Consider the following 17,029-nt stretch of genomic DNA (forward strand, 5'->3'; position numbering starts at 1 on the left):
GAGAGGGCGCGCTGTTGACGGACAGCAGCAGCCACCAATCAGAGAGGGCTCTGCGTGGAGTGGTGCTGCGGATTTCCACTAGGGGGCAGCAGAGCAACGCGGGGAAGCGGGAGGGGGGGGGCCACGGGGCGTGCGGGGGACACGGGAGGGAACCGAGAGGGAACCGGGAGGACGGGAGTGGCGGGGTCTGAGGGGATCTGGAGGCTTCGAGGGGGCACGAAAGGGAGGAGGGGTCAGCGTGGGGCACGGGGTACACGCAGGGGACTTCATAGGGGTAGGTTAGGGGGGCCCGTGGGGTGAGAGAGGTCTGGGGGGGCTCTGAGAGGATTCAGGAGGGGACCCGGGGGTGTCCCGACTGGGGCACAGGGGGAACTGCAGCGGCGAGTGCAGGGCTGGGCTGAGGGATGCAGTGGCACAGGCAGGGTTCGGGTACTGAGGTGCTGGCAGGGTCGGGGTGTTGGCCCTGGAGGTTCGGGAAACAGGGGCACTTCGGGGTGCCAGGGTGCTCGCAGTTCGGGGTTCAGGCAGGTTTGGGATGCTGGGGTGTTGCTGGGGTACCAGCGTGCTGACAGTTTGGGGTGTCGGGGTGCTGTTGGTGCTGACATTTGGGGTGTCCGGTGCTGGTGTGGTGCTGGTAGGGTTGAAGAGCTGGCAGTTCGGGGTGTCGGGTGCTGGGGTGCTGGCAGTTTGGGGTGCTAGCGAAGCAGCCCACGGCCCCACCCGGCGCAGCCGGAGCCACGCTAATGAAGGTTTGGCTCAGGGGAAGCAGCGGCCGCGCTAATGCGGAGCCGAGCCGAGTTCCCCAAGGCTCCTCACAGCCCCCCATGGCTCCTCACAGACTGTGCAGCCCCACCCGGACCCGAGACTGGCCGGCGGGGAAGGCTGGTACATGCCAGGGAGTGGGAGCGGGCAGAGGAGCACGGCGGGATCCCCGAGCAGGGGCTGGCACCCACCATCCCAGCATGGAGTTCCTGGCACGCAGCCACGCTGCCAGCCCTGCAGCTCTGCACGGGCTGCGACGGCCAGGGACAGTGCAGGTTTGCGGCTGATGGATGTGTCCCGGTCATTGTCATGGTTCTGGGCATGATCCTGGTCCCGGTTCCGGTCCTGATCCAGGTCCAGGTTCTGGATACGGGTCACAGCACTTACTCCACCCCTCGGCTCCCTCAGTGTGCCCAATGCAGTGGCGCTGTCCGCTCTGCCGAACCGGAGCAGCACCGTGCGGCACCGGCAAGTCTCGGTGACCCCGGTGTCAGGCCCCGGGCCGCGCACGGTGTGTGGCTGGGCCTCAGGACCCCCGGGGTCCCACCGGGAGCAGCACGAGTCCCTCCCGGTGCCGAGGAGCCGGCGGGCAGAGGCTCTGGACCAGCCTCCGCCCCGCCGCCCGCCCACCCCCTGCCCGCGCCTCCGGGAAGGCAAGAGCGCGGCGGGGGCCGGTGACCCCCGGCTGGGGAGGGTCCGGTCCCATCTGTACCTGCCAGGAGCCATCCGGGGAGGGGCGGGGGTCACAGCGGGGCCAGAGCGGCCCCGCGGCGGGGCAACATCTCTTTCTGCCGCCGCCGTGAGGAGAATCGGCACCGGCAGCGCACCCGACACCGACACCGCGAGTCCCGGCCGGGCTAGGAGCGGGCTCTGTGGGTGGCTCTGGCACGGGACCCCGGGGGACCGAGGGCAGGGAGCCCGTCCCGGGGCTGGGGTCGCGGCAGCCGGTACTCCCGGAGCCTCCCCCGCCCGCCGGGCACGCGTGAGGCCGCGGATCCATCTCGCCGTTAATAATTGATGGCGGGAGCCGCCGGGGCTGCGCGGGGCTGCGGGGCCGAGGCTTTTAGCTCAGCTCTGCTCAGATATTCAGCTCCATTTCCGCGGCAGGGCCAGGGCGGCTCCTTCTGGGAAGTGCTGCCGGGCGCTTTCCCGGCCGGACCCCTCGTTGGGGCTGAGCGAGGCTGAGCTGAGGCTGGACACAATCGTGACCGCAGTGGGAGCAGGGCAGTAACGTTAGCTCCTCCTCGTTCTTCGATCTGTCCCGCTGCACCACGGTCGAGATCCTGTCCTGCTGTCCCCAGAGCCAGAGCTGCTGTCCTGGCTCCCCACCGGCCCCACATGCCGGTTCACGGCCCCACGGGGGCTCTGTGGATGTGTAAATGTAGAAGGGATGTCTGCTGGCAGTTGCCAAAGGTGGGCAAGGGGCTGTGACGTCGTGGGCATGGGTCCACCAGGGTGGTCAGACGTCCCTGGCAAAGTGGGCAGGCGTTCCTGTAAGGTGAATAGGGGATCCCCCAAGGAAGGCAGGAGACTCTCAGGGCAGACAGAGATCCTTGGCAGGGTGGGCAGGGGTCTCCCAGGGTGGACAGGTGTCCCCAGGGGGTGATCAGGGGTCCCCCATTAATCCCTCTTAGGTGAGCAAGGGTCCCTAAAGGGCAGCGGGGGCTGGGTGCTCATGGACTGAGCGCCTGCCTAATGCACCGAGTACATTTGCAGAATCCAATTAACCTTCGATAACGAGGCCCTGAGCGACGTGGCTGTCAGCGGCCACCAGCTACCGGCACACTGTGGCCCCCCAATGGGCACCAGCCCACCAGGACGGGCAGCACTGGCACCTGCAGCCCCCAGGCTGGGCAGGACCCCCTCAACAGCCCCCGGCTAGTGTTGGACCCTGGGGAGGACGGGGTGGGATATGCGGGCACCCTGAGGGCACCCGGAGTGGGAGAGGGTACCGGTGTGCCCAGCCATGCTCCCGTGGCTCCTGGGCACTGGTCCCACTCACCAGTGGGGCTGGAGCTGCCTGTCCTGCAGCCCAAGGGGTGGGGGCTGTGTCTGCCCCCCATTCCCCCAGCATCCCCTCCTATCCCCTGCTCCATCCCCCTCCCCACTGCCCTCACCCCACCGAATGCCTGGGGGGCTCAGCTCCTGCTCCGCTGGCATCTATCACCTCTGCAGCCCCACAACTCAGACTGTGCCCCCCAGCCCTTCTGACCCTGCTCCCAGTCCAGGGATCTCGGGCCCCCAGGGGGTTTGAGGGGGATGGCCCGTGCTACACACCCCAATTCGGAACCGCAGCACTCCCTGTCCCCAAGGGCTGCAGGCTGGAGGTGGCCGGGGGGAGAAGCACCCGAGCAGCCGGGTGTTGGCGTCACCGTGCAGCCGCCCACGCACCCATGTGGCACCCGGCTCCTCCCCGAGGACACCGCGCAGACGCCGAGGGCCACCGTGACGTCCGAGCGGGCGACTCGGCTGTCGGGTCCCCGAGAGCCCGCGGGGGCCATCCGCGGCCACAGTGACCCCATCCCAACCCCACACCGGTCCCATCCTCGCTCCATCCCGACTGCATCCCATCCCCATCCCGGCCCCATCCATCCTCATTCCAGCCCTCTGTGCGTGTCAGCCGGGTCGGGGTGGGCACCGCGCCCACCGGCTGCTGCCGCCTCACCCCGCGCACCCCGTCCGGGTGCCGGCGCCCGCGGCGGGCGGGCGGCGGGGGGCACCGGGAGTGTTTCATGCGGTTAAGAAGTGTCTGATTGAGGCAGGAGGCGCCAGCAGCTCCCCCGGGAGCCGCAAGCCAAGGACTGGAGGACCAAATGCAGGCTAAAGTAATCCAATCTGGGCTGGTTCATCTAATTAGCCCAGAATTAACCCAGCAGCCAGAGAGGAGCTGACTGTCCCTCCAGTTTGCCAGCGGGTTTGGGGGGAAGCGGGAGGAAGAAGGGGACGTCCAGCGGTAATGAGATTACGGGGGGGAGCGGGCGGGAGCGGGCGCGCGGCAGCCTCTGGCCGGTGGGAACGTGGGGCCCTGCCAGGTCCCCGCCGCGCCATCGCCGTGATGGCCGGGGCACCGGGGAAGCCGCCGGTGGCACCAGGGACAGGCAGAGACCCGTCCCAGCGACCCTCACCCCGGCAGCAGCTACAGAGCCCGCGGCGTCCCCGTAGGGGGTACGGGGGCATCGGCACGGCCGGCACTGGGGACGTGGCACCACGAAGCCGCGAAGCTGCACCGGCAGCCCCGGGGCTACTGTGAGGGACGGGGAAAGGAGCCCCGGCAGCTTCGGGCAGCACCCCCGTGGTGGGACGGGCAGGTGGCAGACCCCACAGACACCATGCGTGACCCCCTGCTCCCAGGGGCAGAGGGACATGGAGGGAGCGGGGCGGGGAGATGCTGGTGCAGCTCTGGCGGTGGCAGGGCCTGGTGCTGCACTGGCTGAAGGCTGATTCCCTCCCGGAATTGGGCAAATGCCCTTTTCTGCCGCATTCCATCCAGCTGTCAGTGCCACCCACAAGAACAGCCAGGCCCAGCCCCTTGGGGTGGGAGGGGGCACACACTGAGGACACGGGGGTGCCCGCCGTAGCCGAGAAACGAGGCAGATTCTGTACTGGCACACTGGAGGGTCCCGGGTTGTGGGACCCCGCCTGGTGCAACATGGTGGCTCAGGGGACCCTGGGGCAGGCACAGGGACACGGCTTCCTTCCAGGTGGCCCAAGAGTCACTGGGAAGACAGAGCCAGCGGCACAAGGAGGTGACAGTGAGAGGCCCTTGACCAGCGGGGTAACTGGGAGGGAGACACCCTGCACCCACAGCCAGGGTGGGAAGGGACTCAGGACTCCTTGAGCACCCTCAGTTCTTCTCTGCGCCCTCCCAGGGCAGCCCTGGTCGTGGAGCGTGTGGGTGCCGGGCAGGGGGGCTGCTCCGGCCGGGGGTGCCGCCTGCAGACCCCCGTGGGCATGGGGCGGGCCCTGGCGCAAACAGGCGCCGAGTGAGCCCGAATTGCCCCCGGCCCCGTCACAGCCCCCCAATCCATCTCCCAGCCCGGCAGATTCCAGCCCCTGGGCACGGCAACATCTGCCTCCTGCTCCGGGTTCAATTAACCTGCTGCCGCCTCCTGCTCCGGCACCGGCCATTTCCTCCTCCTGCCACTGTCACCGCCACTGCCGCCACTGTCACCGCTGTCACTGCCACTGCCGCCGCCACGGCTGCACCCCACGGGGTCGCAGCGGGTCCCTTTGCCGTACCAGACCCGGAGCCAGTGGCTCTTTCCAGGTGGAAAAGCCACAGCGAGAACACTGGGATTTCTCCCGGCACCTGCCGGGCTGCGAGCAGGAAACGCCAGAAATCCATGGCGCCTGCAGGGCAGGGTCCCGGTGGTGTGTCCCCCTCCCCTTGTGGGCACACGAAGCTCCGTCCGTGCCTTTGGTGTGGAGAGGGGCAGTTCGGCCGTTCCCGGTACCGTGTGGGACGTGGGCATGGCCGAGGGTGGCACGGGCGTGTGCCCGTGCAGCCCCGGTTCCCGGCAGAGCTGCGTTTCAGGGATGGGCACCCCACACTGAGGCGAGCCTGGGACCACCCAGTGCCCCCCGGTGGCTGCGGTGCCCCTGGGATGTGAGGTGTCCCGGGGTGTGCAGTGCCTCCGGTGCCCCGGGGCGTGCCGCGCTCCCGGTGCGCCAGCTGCAGCCCCCGGTGCCGCCGTGATTTACAGGCGCAGGCCCCGGTAATGTCATTTGCCCCAGACCGGTGGCGCCAGGGTGCCCGGGAGGCCGCCTCCGCCCCGCCAGCCCCTGTCCCGGGGCCGTGACCCGTCCGAGAGCCGCCGGGAACCCACCCGCTGGACCGCCGCGTCGTTGTCGCGATAGTCGTCGGAAGACCTGGCCCAGCCCGTGCCGCTCTCCGCTGCCGTTACCGCCCGCCGACGTGTCCGGGCTGGGCTCTGCGACCGAGAAAGGCGGGGCGGGGAATAGGGGTCCATCCAAGGGAACGGCGGGTCGGGGACTGGGGGCTATCTCCGGGAACGGCGGGGCCAGGGTTGTGGGACTCCATGCCCCTGAACAGTCTGGTCATTGGAAAATGAGGTCCATGATACCGGGAACGGCAGGTCTCGGGGAAAGGGCGTTCGTGGCCCGGGAACGGCAGGTCTCGGGGAAAGGGCGTTCGTGGCCCGGGAACTGAAGGTTTCCTGGGTCGGTGCCCCAGGAAAGGCAGTTTGCTGAGAACTGAGATGCCAGCTACTGGCAACAGCGGCCCGAGGAGATTGGGATCCATATCCCGGGATGTGTCCCTGTTCTGGGAACGGCGGGTCGGAACAACCCCTGGGTACCCGCACCGGGCGCGTCCGAGGCCGCCAGATCCATTCCTCCCGTATGGACGGGCTCCGTGGGAACCGGGCTCGGTGCGAAGCCTGCGCACCCCATGAACCGGTCCGTGCGCCCCGCGATAACGGCGCTGGGGTAGGGGCCGCTTCGTGCGCCCTGGGAGGGGCGGCTGGAAGCGCCGACGGGGCTGCGGACAGAGCGGGGACGCGAAAAGGCGCCGCGCTGCTGCTCCATGCGACAGCGGCTCCAGTGGACCGAGTGTGGGGTCGGGCGGACGCCCCGGCGGGGAGAACGGGTACGGAGCACGTCTGTGCACGGGAGGCGTCCCGGGCGCTCGGGACCCGACGGGCCCGTCCGCTCGTCCCGGAGCCGGGGCGGGGGCCCGGAGCGGCGGGGGGCGGGGGGGGTCCCGGGGCGGGGGCGGGGCCCCGGGATGTCAATCACGGGGCGCGGCCGCCAATCAGGGCGCAGGCGGTGGGAGTTCGGCCGGTCCGGATGGAGCGGGGCAGAAAAGCGCGTCCCGCCAGGGCCCGCAGCCCACCCGCGCTCCCGCCCCGGGGCCGCCAGCGGCTGCGAGCCATGCCCCGCACCCTGCCCCGGGCCCGCACCCGCACCCGGCACCTGCCCCGCACCTTGCTCCGTGCCCGCACCCGCACCTTGCACAGCGTCCTGCCCTGCACCGGGCGCTCCGCGCCCGTCGCCGCCGCCGCCCCCCGCCGCCCCCCGGCCATGCCCGCGCCCAGCCGGCTGTGAGCGCGGCCGGGATGGAGCGGGAGGGCGGCGGCCCGGGGCCCCCCGCGCCCCACGAGCCCATCAGCTTCGGCATCGACCAGATCCTGGGCGGCCCCGAGCCCACGGGGCCGCACCGGGCGGCGGCAGAACCCGACTACGGGCTCTACGGCAGCGGCTACGGTCCCACGGGTCCGCTCGGCTCCTACAACCTCAACATGAGCATGAACGTGAGCGTGAATGTGACCCCCGCGCCCGCCGCGCCGCCCGCCGGAGTCATCCGCGTCCCGGCGCACCGGCCCGCGCCCGCTCCGCCGCCCGCCGTGCCCGCCGCGCCGCCGCCGGGGCCCGCGCTGCCGGGGCTCACCTTCCCCTGGATGGAGACAACGCGCCGCATCGCCAAGGACCGGCTCTCAGGTGAGCGGGCGGGACGGCTGCTGGGGGCTACCGGCAGCTGCTGACGATTCCGGGTACTCACGCGGCACCGGCCGCTCCCGGGGTTCCGTCGGGGCAGCGCGTTGCGGCGGGCGCGGCGCAGTCCGGGGCGGACACGGGGATCGGACGGGGGTGGCGGGGACCGTGCGCTCCACAGGTTCCCACAGCGCCCGGTCCTCGCTCGCCGCCGTCGGGGCCCGCGGAAGCGGTTCGGGGTAGACGCGGCCACCGGCGTCTCCACCGCGGCACCGGGCAGGGTCCGGCGGGTCCGGGTGGAGCTCGAGGGGTCCCAGCAGGCTCCGGTCTCGAGCTCCACTCCGTGGCCGGTCCCTTCCCCTGTTTGGAAGTGCCGGGTGGTGACTCTGTCCCACCGTAACGGGGAGCTGCTGGAGGCTGTGGGGAGCCGGGATGTGGGGTGGGTGCTCTATGGGGTGCGGAGTGAGGGTTCCCTTGGAACGGAGAGTCGGGTGGGGGCTCTGTGGAGTGTGAGATGTGATGGGGGGGGGGGGGGCTCTGTGGGGACACGATGAAGGGTGGGGGATGCACCGTGGGACTGCAGGACCAAGCGTGTCCATGCACAGAACAGATGCCCCGGCCTTGTGAACACTGGAGGATGGGGGCGGTGGTGAGGAGGGAACTATGGGGTGTCTGGGGATGGGATCCCAGATCTGAATGTGCAGAGATCGGTGTGGAACACTGACTGCCAGTGCTGTGGGAGAAGCCAGGGCAGGCCTGTGGGTGTTGGGGTAGCAGCGAGGGCTTGAGGAGCTGCTGCTGAAGCTGGGGCTGAATGCCGTGGTGGGGGCTGAGCAGCAGTGCTGGGGTGCTGGTTGCTGCACCCGAGAAGCAGGAGGGGTGCTGAGGTTGGGGTCCTGGGCACTGGGACCGTGTGTGAGTGCTGGAGACCCCTGGCCTGGCTCAGCTCTGCTCCCACCCAAGATGGCGGCACTGCCACGTCCACAGTGTGTGGCCGCATGCGGGGACAAGACTGGAGGCCGTGTGGAGCTGGGGGCCGGGTCCCAGCCATGTGGGCAATGGGGCGGTGTGGGGCGGGAGCCTGGGGACTGTGGGGGTCCCACCCGGGCGCCAGCAGAACCGTGTTCGCCTCCTGGCCCACCCCGCCATCGCAGCGGTGACGAAGCACCGTCCCCGCGCAGGGGTGGCGGGTGACGTCCTCGTCTCCTGCCTGGCGCCAGCGTTGGGTGGATGGGGCAGCCCCTCCCCGGCACGGGGTCTCCCAGCCGCAGCCATCACTCAGCACCGCTGGCCTTGGGGTGGGCTGTGGGCAGGAGGCATCTGGTCCCAGTGAGGGGCCGCCCCGTGTGGGGAGGGGGCACGGGGGCCTCCATCCCCCTGACTGCACAGCTCCACCTGCGTCAACCGTGTCCGCCCCCGCCGGCGGCCAGGCGGCCTCCTGGGCGTGGGTGGGAGGGAGAGTCTGTGGGCGCTGAGGGGTCCCTGGGGTGCTGTGGGCTGTGCCCCACATCCCTGTAGCCACCCATGGCCACCTATGGTCCCAGCCATGTGCAGCCCTGCCCATGCGATGCTGTCCCTGGTGACGGCTGTGGTGCCATGGCGCCATGGGGATGTGGTGCCATGGAGTCATGGCTTGGCCGAGGCCGCTGACAGAGCAGGAGGGGTGCAGGCATTGGGGGCTGACCCTGCAAAGCCTTCACTTTCCTCCATGCTGCTTCGCTGCTCTGATGCTCCCTTCAGCTCTGGCAGCTTCTGGGGTTGGGATGTGGCATGTTGGCCTCACCAGGGCTGGCTTACACCTCAGTTGAGCAGGGACATCTCCTTCCTCAGCCCCTGGCAGTGGCCAACCCAGGCACTGGTGGCACATGGAAAGAGGCACTGTCTGCCTCCCAACAGCCTCTGTGGTCCCATCCCCTCACTGGCAGGGCTGGGCAGCCCCTGCAGTGCCGCAGAGGCTCCTCAGGAGCTGCAGCAGGGCTCGATGTGAGGGAAGGGTGGGTTTGTGCAGCCCCACCTGATGGTCCAAGATCAGTCCTGTGACCAGGCCAGCCCATCCACCCCGACATTCCAGTGCTGACTGCCAGGCTGGGGAAACGATTGTGCTGTGGGGTAGGACAGGGGATGAGTCCTCCCTCCTGCCATGTCTTGAGCTGTCCCCATGTCCCCATGGTGGGGGAGCAGGAGGGGATGACTCTGGGTGTCCCCTTCCCCTACTCTCTCAGGGAGCACTGGTGGCTCCCCTGGAGCTTCCCATCCCCATAGCCCTGAGCCTCCTGGCATCCCCCCGGTGTCCTGCTCTGCTGTGCTTTGCTGGGGTCACCCCGAGTCCCCCCCTCACACCGCTGTCCCCACAGCCGCGCTGTCGCCCTTCGTGGCGACGCGGCGCATCGGGCACCCGTACCAGAACCGGACGCCGCCCAAGCGCAAGAAGCCGCGGACGTCCTTCTCCCGGGTGCAGATCTGCGAGCTGGAGAAGCGCTTCCACCGACAGAAATACCTGGCCTCGGCCGAGCGTGCCACCCTGGCCAAGGCCCTCAAGATGACAGATGCCCAGGTCAAGACCTGGTTCCAGAACCGCCGCACCAAGTGGAGGTAACGGGTGACTTTGTGACAGCAATGATGGTCACATCTCTCTGGCAGCCACCCCAATATGTCCCTCTGGCAGCCCCAAACCCCACATCCCTCCAGCAGTGAGCCCAGTGTTCTGGGAGAGGATGGGACTGGGACGGATGGGATGGGCTGCCCATCACCGTGGCCTCCCCGATGCGCTGCTGGGTGAGGTCTGGTGGTGTTGTGGGATGTGTGGGGCAGCGGCCCACTGGCACGTGGCAGTGCCAGCTGCCGTCTGTACCAATGGTGGGTGTCTGCAGGCGTCAGACGGCGGAGGAGCGCGAGGCGGAGCGGCAGCAGGCCAACCGGCTGATGCTGCACCTGCAGCAGGAGGCTTTCCAGAAGAGCCTGGCGCAGCCGCTGCCGCAGGACCCGCTCTGCATGCACAACTCCTCGCTCTACGCCCTGCAGAACCTCCAGCCCTGGGCCGAGGACAACAAGGTGACGTCGGTCTCGGGGGTGGCCTCTGTGGTGTGAGGGCCCTGCTGATGTGCCAGGAGGAGGCAGTGGGAGCCCGGTGGGCTCTGAGCCTGGACCATGGCAGGGACGGGGCTGCAGCTTCGTGAGAGCCCCCCACTGGCAGCCCCCTCCCTGCCATGGAGAGCCTCCCAGGACCATCCAGGAGGGAGGCCGTGCCCCTGCGGTTGGACTCAAAGCTTCACCAAACCCCACCTGGAGCACTGCTGTGGGCAGCCCCCTGCCTGGACCCCCAGGAGCCCAGGGATGGGCCCCCACGCCCTATGGACCTCTGCAGCCCCCTGCCTCACCCCCAGGAGCCCAGGACTGGGCCCCTGCACCCCACGGATGTCTGTAGCCCCCTGCTCAGACCCGTGGGAGCCAAGGGCTGGGCCACTACACCCCATGGACACCTGCAGCTCCCTGCCCGGACCCCTGGGAGCCCAGGGATGGACTCCCACACCTGGCAGGGTTCTGCAGCTCCCCCACCAGCAGCTCCGTGGGTCACACTGGCTCCCTTTGGGCCCCACAGCCTCCAGCCCACCTGGAGTAGGGCAGGACGTGGACCGCTCATTCCTGGTGCTGGAAGCCCCCCACCCTGAGAGCAGGGTCTGCACCACCCACACCACTTGCCTTATCCCGGTCGGAGTTTGTCACCTCCGGCTTCTATCTGTGCCCTCCGGGCTGGATGAAGGACTTAACCACCCTGGCCCCACCCCATGGTGGGACAGACTGATGGTCTGGACCCCCGGCCCCCCACCCACTGGTCTGTCAGCTCCCTGTGCCTGGACATGCCCTTGCAGGCCCCCGCCGTGGACTCGGGGTGTCCCCCATGCAGATTGCACCAGTCCCTGACTCCCCCCGGGACTGCCATCACCTCCCACAGACTGAGCCGTGGCGTGACCCACAGGACACTCGTGGGGTGCAGAGGGGCTGAATCCCCTTTCTTCTGGCAAATCTCTGCACCTCCCTCCCCAGTGACCCCCTAAGAAGGGGTTCCCCCGGCCAGGACCATCCAGCCCGACTCCAGCCTCTGCTGATGATGGTGGAGGGAATGAAGGGGGTGTGGTGGGGGGTGACAGCGGTGACCTTGACCCTGAACACGACCTTGCCCCCCACCCTGCCGCTATCCACGATGCTGCAGCCCCTCACCCCACTTTTGAGGGACAGGCTTCTGCCGGCTCCCCCTCTCCGTTGCTATCGGGAGGAGTCGGCCACCCGGTACCGGCGGGATTGGCTGCGGTTCCGTGACGCGGAGGGGTGGAACCGCATTACCACCGGGATGAGCGCGGCCGAGGGCCGGCCCCGGTGCCGGTGGGGCGGCGGCGGCGAGGCGGTGCTCCGTGCCCGTGCTGAGGCCGCCGGTTACCGGAGGCTGCTGCGAGCCCGAGCCGCCGAGGTGGAGGCGTTGCGGGGGGCGGTGGGCGCGTTACACCGGCAGCTGGAAGGGCTGCGGGACCGGCGGAGCGGGGAGCTGGCCAAGTACCAGGTGCGGGATGGGGGGGAGGCCGGGGGGCGCCTGGGGGTTTGGGAGGGAGCGGCGGTGGGGGCTGGGATGTGAGGAGGGGGTGGATGTTTTGGGGAGGGGGGGGCGGTGCTGGAGCTGGATGCCCGGAGGGATGGGGAGGAGGGGGGGGATGGGGAGGGGCGGGGGTCAGGGGTCCGGATGGGGCTGGGGGGCCCCGGGAGGCAGCGGGAGCGGATGGGGGAGTTCAGGTGGGACTGGAAAGTGGGATTTGTGTGGGTCGGGCCACCGGCTGTCCCTGTGGGTGGGTGTCGAGGCGGGGACCCCGTGGGTCCATGTGGGGTGGGGTCGGTGTTGGGAGGGGGTCTGAGCGGGGATCCGTGCGGGGTGGGGGGCGGTGCGGAGTTCCAGGGCTCCGTGCAGGCGGGGGTCGGGCCAGGGTTGCTGGGAGTCCGTGTAGGTGGGGTTCGGGGCGGGAGCGGGGGTCCGTGCGGATCGAGGTCGGGCCGGGGGTCTCGGGGGTGGGGGGGTACGAGGGGTGCAGGCGGGGGTCGCTATGGGGAGGATTCGGGGCAGAGGTCACGGGGGTCCGTCCGGGAATCCCGGGGGTCGCCCCGCGTCCTCGGCGCTGCTGACGGCTCGGCTCGGCTCAGGAGCGGGTGGCGGAGCTGGAGCGGGAGATCGGGGCGGCGGAGGCGGAGATGGCCCGGTGCCTGCGGGAGTACCCGGCCCTGCTGCGGCTGCGGATGGCGCTGGAGGCGGAGATCGCCGCGTACCGGTACGCGAGGGGGGCGCGGGGGGCACAGGGGGCGAGGGGCTTAGCCCGGCCCTTCTTTTTCAGGGAGATGCTGGAGAGCGAGGAGCTGCGCCTGGGCGGCCTGGCCCCGCCTTGACTGGACCCCCGGAGCCCCGGTACCACCACCGGATCCCGGTCCTGCCGTTACCACTGGACCCTCGGTCCCAGGACTGGATCTTCAGCCCCATAACCGGACCTCGGTTCCTCCGCCGGACCCCAAACCCCCGACTCCGCGCCCACGGTTCCCTGGGAACCTCTGGAGCTCTCTGGACTCACGGAGCCCCGGTCCTTCTGCCCCCGACCCGTTCCACGGGTCCCCCGGACTTCTGCGTGCCCGCCTGCCCCGGGACCCCCGGGAGGGCAGCGCCCGTGGGGACGCACACTCACCAGCCTCTCCGGGGTGGGGGTCCCGGCCCAGACCCGTGTGGAAGCACCTCAATAAAGCCCCGTGGCATCACCCGCAGCCGGCCCATCTGGAGGGGGGTGGGCAGCACCCCCGGCTGTGCTCCAGGGGTCTGTGGTGGGGCAGGGGCGTGCGGGGCTCCGTGGGGAGTGGGCTCATGGAGGGGTCTGGGTTTCCTCCTGCCTGGTGCAGCCCCTCACCCCCGAGCTGGGCACTGCCCAGGAACACTGAGGGGGCGCATTGTGAGGCTACAGCTTCAGTAGAAACTGAGCCCCTTCAGTAGTGATGGGTGGCCATGACCGTCCCCACTGTCACCGGCACTTTGGGGTTCAGGATGGGATCTTGCTGCCCGGGATGTGGGGATGGGGTGTTGCCCCCAGGACTCGCTGGGGGCTACCCTTTTATCTGGGAACGTTGCCCCACTGCAGAAAGGAGGCAGAGCTGGGAGGGGTTTTTGAGGGGTGGGGGAGTTCAGGGAACTCGTGTGTGTGTAGCTGAGCAGGGCTGTGGGGACCTTCTATCCCGCCTGTCCCCGAGCTGGGCTGGAGCACGGGTGGAGCCTGTCCCAGCCATGCAGATGGACCCCAGGGCTGAGTCTTGTGCCAGCCAGGAGCCCCTCGGGATGCTGTGGGGGCCCAGCACCTCCCTTCCCACACAGACACCGACCAGGGTTTGTGGTGGCAAAGCCAGTCCAGAGTTTTAATAGGGGGAAAAATCCTTTTCCGAGCGGTAAAAGGATGGGGGTTCTGGGGAAAGGAGGTGCCCGTTTGTGGGGTCAGCACTCTCAAAGCCACTGTTACCAGGGTGCATCGAGGCTCATCCATGCGCTCCAGGGGCTCCAGGCCGAGGGATTGTAGGGGTCCTGGCAGCTGATGCGCACCCGCCGCGCACCTGCCTGCACCGGCATCTCCTCCACACCCTCCACAAACTGCTCAACCTGCAAAGGGGGCAGGGCACGGTCTAGGGAGATCCTCGGGGAGAGGGGCACCAGCACTCCCTGACCCCAGCAGCGCTGAGGGGAGCAGGGGTGACAGCCAAGGGTGACAATTCATCACCCCAAGAAGGGAAGCACCAGAGTGAGGAGTGGCCGTGGCTGAGCATCTTCCCAGGCACAGGGAAGAGTCAGGGATGGGGCAGGGCGGGCAGAGGGCAGGGTGGGGACATGGGGTAGCTTGGTCAGGGACCCCCCCTGTTACCTGGGTGCCGTTGTGGAGCTCATACTGTAGACGGTAGAGCAGTGCAAAGTAGGACTTGGGGAGTGGCCAGGAGGCCGGGGGGGCCCAGGCCAGGTGGAGCTGCTCCCCCCTCTGCTGCAGGATCAGCTCCTGGGGCGGATCAGGACGCACTGTGGACAGAGGGGGCTCAGAACAGGGGCTGAGACTCCCCCCGGAGCCCCCGGTGTCTCTTGCACATCCCCCACCCCGCTGCTCCTGCCCTGAGCTCACCAATGTCGCGGACAAAGAAGTGCCTGGAGAGATTGAGGTAGGAAGTGTCCGAGAGCCCTTCCAAGTGCAGCTGGAGTGGGTGCAGCTCCTCTCCGAAGGGGCAGAACAAGGGATCTGCCAGACTGGTGTTGAACCAGCCATGGTCACTGGCCACTGGTACCCACGGCCCCACGGAGCCATCACTGTGGGGAGGGAGGTGTGAGCAGGTCTTAGGGCTACGTGGCCGTGGTGCTGGTGTGGGTTTGGGGGGCGTCTCGGGGCACCCACCTGCGTGTGAGGCGAGCACGGAAGATGGCAGAGGAGGGCCCGGGCCAGGAGCAGTGGAAGGAGCCATTGTAGGACTCAGCGTGGCAGGACACGTTGATCTCCTCCTCACCTGAGGGGGATGAGGGATGACCAGTCAGAGGCTGCAATGAGGCCAGGAGAGGTGCCCCTCTCCCTGTATGGCACTGCTGGGGCTCCCCACATCCATGCCCAGTGCAGCCCCATGGGCTGGGCACAAGAATCTCCTGGTTCTCCCCTGCACCCCATCACCCCCAGCCATGCCCCTCCGTACGGGAGCTGCTGACCACCACGTAGGTGGTGTCCAGCAGGACAGGGCCGGCCCAGCAGCTGTAGTTGCCAGTGGCTGGCAGGTCCAAGCCGAGGATGGTGAGGTTCTGGCCCTCAGGCACCAGTTCAGCCATGGGGTCCTCCTCTCCGTTCAGTGTCCAGTAGATGTGCTGCTCTGAAGTGTCACATTGCAGCACCATGTCCTGGTTGAGCTTCCCCACCTGGACTGGAGAGGCAGAGCCTGTGGTCAGAGATCAGCTGTGGTGGGGGCAGATTGACCCCCAAAGGGACAATCCAAGGGTCTGGGTGCCCCTTGGCCTCACAACCATCCTCTCCCATGGTCCTCACCCTGCTCCTGCAGTCCACATCTGTCCCCCCATTTCCTCACCCCATACCCACGCCACATCACCCTCACCCCCATCCTCTAATCTCCCAGCAGAGCTGTCCCAACTCTTATCAGAGGGATGTGGGTTTAGGGTGTCCCCCACTCCCTCTGCTTCCTCTACAGCTGCCCCAGCCAGAAGGTCCCCCTTCCAAAGCCTCCCCTGTGCCCTGGGAGCAGCACTCACACTTTGGGGGGAAGGCAGTCAGGGATTCTGCAGGCACAAGGAACAGCACCAGTCCCACCAGCACCAGCATCTGGGAAGGGAAAGGGAGGGGAAGGGCTGGAGATAACCCAGGAGAACGGCACACCCAGTGGGGCCAGCCAGGGCTGAGCCCTCAGCCCTGGGAGCAGCATCCCCAAAGCAGGATCCCCCCGAGACCCCCCAACCCTGCCGGTCTGTGCTTACCTCTGCGTGTGTCTCTCTGGTGGGCTCGGCAGGGTCGAGGGCTGTGGTCTTATAGTGGGCTGGACTCCATGGGGCTGCCCCAAGGTGCAGTCACAGCAGCATCACAGTTCTCAGAACTGGAGAATGGGACACACGCTCAGCCCCCTGCCTCCCACCCACCCAACCTCGGGACTCACCACTGGTACTTCCCAGGGCGGGGGGCACCGCACCCCCTCGTCCTGCCCCCGAATGCCAGAGGATGGGTCCCCCGGTAACAGCCGGGCAAGGGGCAGTGCTGGGCACCTGGAATGTTGGGGTTCTGGGTGGTCCCAGAAGGGTACCCCTCTCAGAGGGGTCTTGAGCCCTTGCACCACCTGAGGGTCTGCACATCCCCGTGTGCTGCACAGAACCCCTGCTATGGGGTGGGAGGACCAGTGAGGTCTATCAACACCTGTGCCAGGGGTCTGGAGAAGGGCAGCTCAGGGCTGGGCCCCTCTGGGTCCCCGAGGAGAAGGGAGGGTTTGCACAGAGGCTCAGGGTGAGGCCTCCAGCCTGGCACAGGTTGTCTCATCCCTTCCCTTCCCTCCTCTCCTCGGGCCACTGCATCTCCCACGGGATGCTGTGCAGAGATGAGGACGTAGGGACAGAGATCAACATGGGCACTAGCTGCCCCTTTGCCATCCCACTGATGCCAGCCCATGTTGAGGGCACGTAACAGACCCCACCCTGAGGAGGGGAGCACTGTACCCTTTCACGTACTTTCTGGAGTTCCTTGAAAGCAAAGGGGAAGTGGGGGCTGTGGGAGGCTGGGGGAGCCCAGCTCTCACCTTTTGAGGCATTGTGGCCAGGACTGGGCAATGGGACCTCCAGGCCCCTCCCTAAGCAGAGCCAAGCCCCTGTGTGTGGGTGTCAAGGCAGGGAGGGGAAGCTGGGACCCCCAGGTCCCCGGGCAGCAGCTCAGCCCTTGGCTGCAGCATTGTAGGGGACCCCGAGAGGAGAGGGAGGGATTGGGTGCCTTGCCCGGGGGTACACCCATGCCCTGCCCTGTCTGGGGGAAGTAGACACTGGCGGCAGGTTCGCCCCCACCTCGCCAACCACAGCTTCCCCTTGGCTTCTGCAGAAGAACCACAACCACAGAGGGGAAGTCCTGATGCAAAGGCCAGGGATGCCCTCAATGCCTTAGCATTGTTGGGACCCCAGCCTGGCACTCGAAACAAGGGTGGGAGGGGAGGGAGGCCTCACAGACAGAAACCATTCCCGGGAAGGGGAGCGAGGCCTCACAGACAGAAACCATCCCCGGGAGACGGGAGAAGCAGG

The 17,029-nt window shown here is 68.3% G+C and overlaps 3 protein-coding genes across 3 annotated transcripts; 2 read left to right on the forward strand and 1 right to left on the reverse strand.

The window, feature by feature from the left end:
- The first annotated feature begins 6,839 nt into the window (after positions 1 to 6,839).
- On the forward strand, positions 6,840 to 10,317 carry TLX2 (T cell leukemia homeobox 2). Its single transcript, XM_014876157.2, has 3 exons — positions 6,840 to 7,221; positions 9,570 to 9,807; positions 10,086 to 10,317. Exons 1-3 carry the CDS (start codon positions 6,840 to 6,842, stop codon positions 10,300 to 10,302), a joined length of 837 nt encoding a protein of 278 aa, XP_014731643.1. The 3' UTR covers positions 10,303 to 10,317.
- Positions 10,318 to 10,819: 502 nt separating this feature from the next.
- LOC106853130 (alpha-internexin-like) lies at positions 10,820 to 13,005 on the forward strand. The gene is made up of 3 exons (XM_088162939.1): positions 10,820 to 11,770; positions 12,400 to 12,524; positions 12,588 to 13,005. Exons 1-3 carry the CDS (start codon positions 11,321 to 11,323, stop codon positions 12,637 to 12,639), a joined length of 627 nt encoding a protein of 208 aa, XP_088019065.1. The 5' UTR covers positions 10,820 to 11,320; the 3' UTR covers positions 12,640 to 13,005.
- Positions 13,006 to 13,640: 635 nt separating this feature from the next.
- Positions 13,641 to 17,016, reverse strand: LOC106853129 (interleukin-12 subunit beta-like). Its single transcript, XM_088162940.1, has 7 exons — positions 15,734 to 17,016; positions 15,512 to 15,581; positions 14,947 to 15,168; positions 14,658 to 14,766; positions 14,391 to 14,572; positions 14,142 to 14,290; positions 13,641 to 13,882 (listed from the first exon to the last, which is right to left on the reverse strand). The coding sequence occupies exons 2-7, from the start codon at positions 15,579 to 15,581 to the stop codon at positions 13,742 to 13,744; spliced, it is 873 nt and encodes a 290-aa protein (XP_088019066.1). The 5' UTR covers positions 15,734 to 17,016; the 3' UTR covers positions 13,641 to 13,741.
- Positions 17,017 to 17,029: the final 13 nt, after the last annotated feature.

Source organism: Sturnus vulgaris, chromosome 4 (genome assembly GCF_052056855.1).
Source record: "Sturnus vulgaris isolate bStuVul1 chromosome 4, bStuVul1.hap1, whole genome shotgun sequence".
In the NCBI taxonomy this organism is placed as follows: domain Eukaryota; kingdom Metazoa; phylum Chordata; class Aves; order Passeriformes; family Sturnidae; genus Sturnus; species Sturnus vulgaris.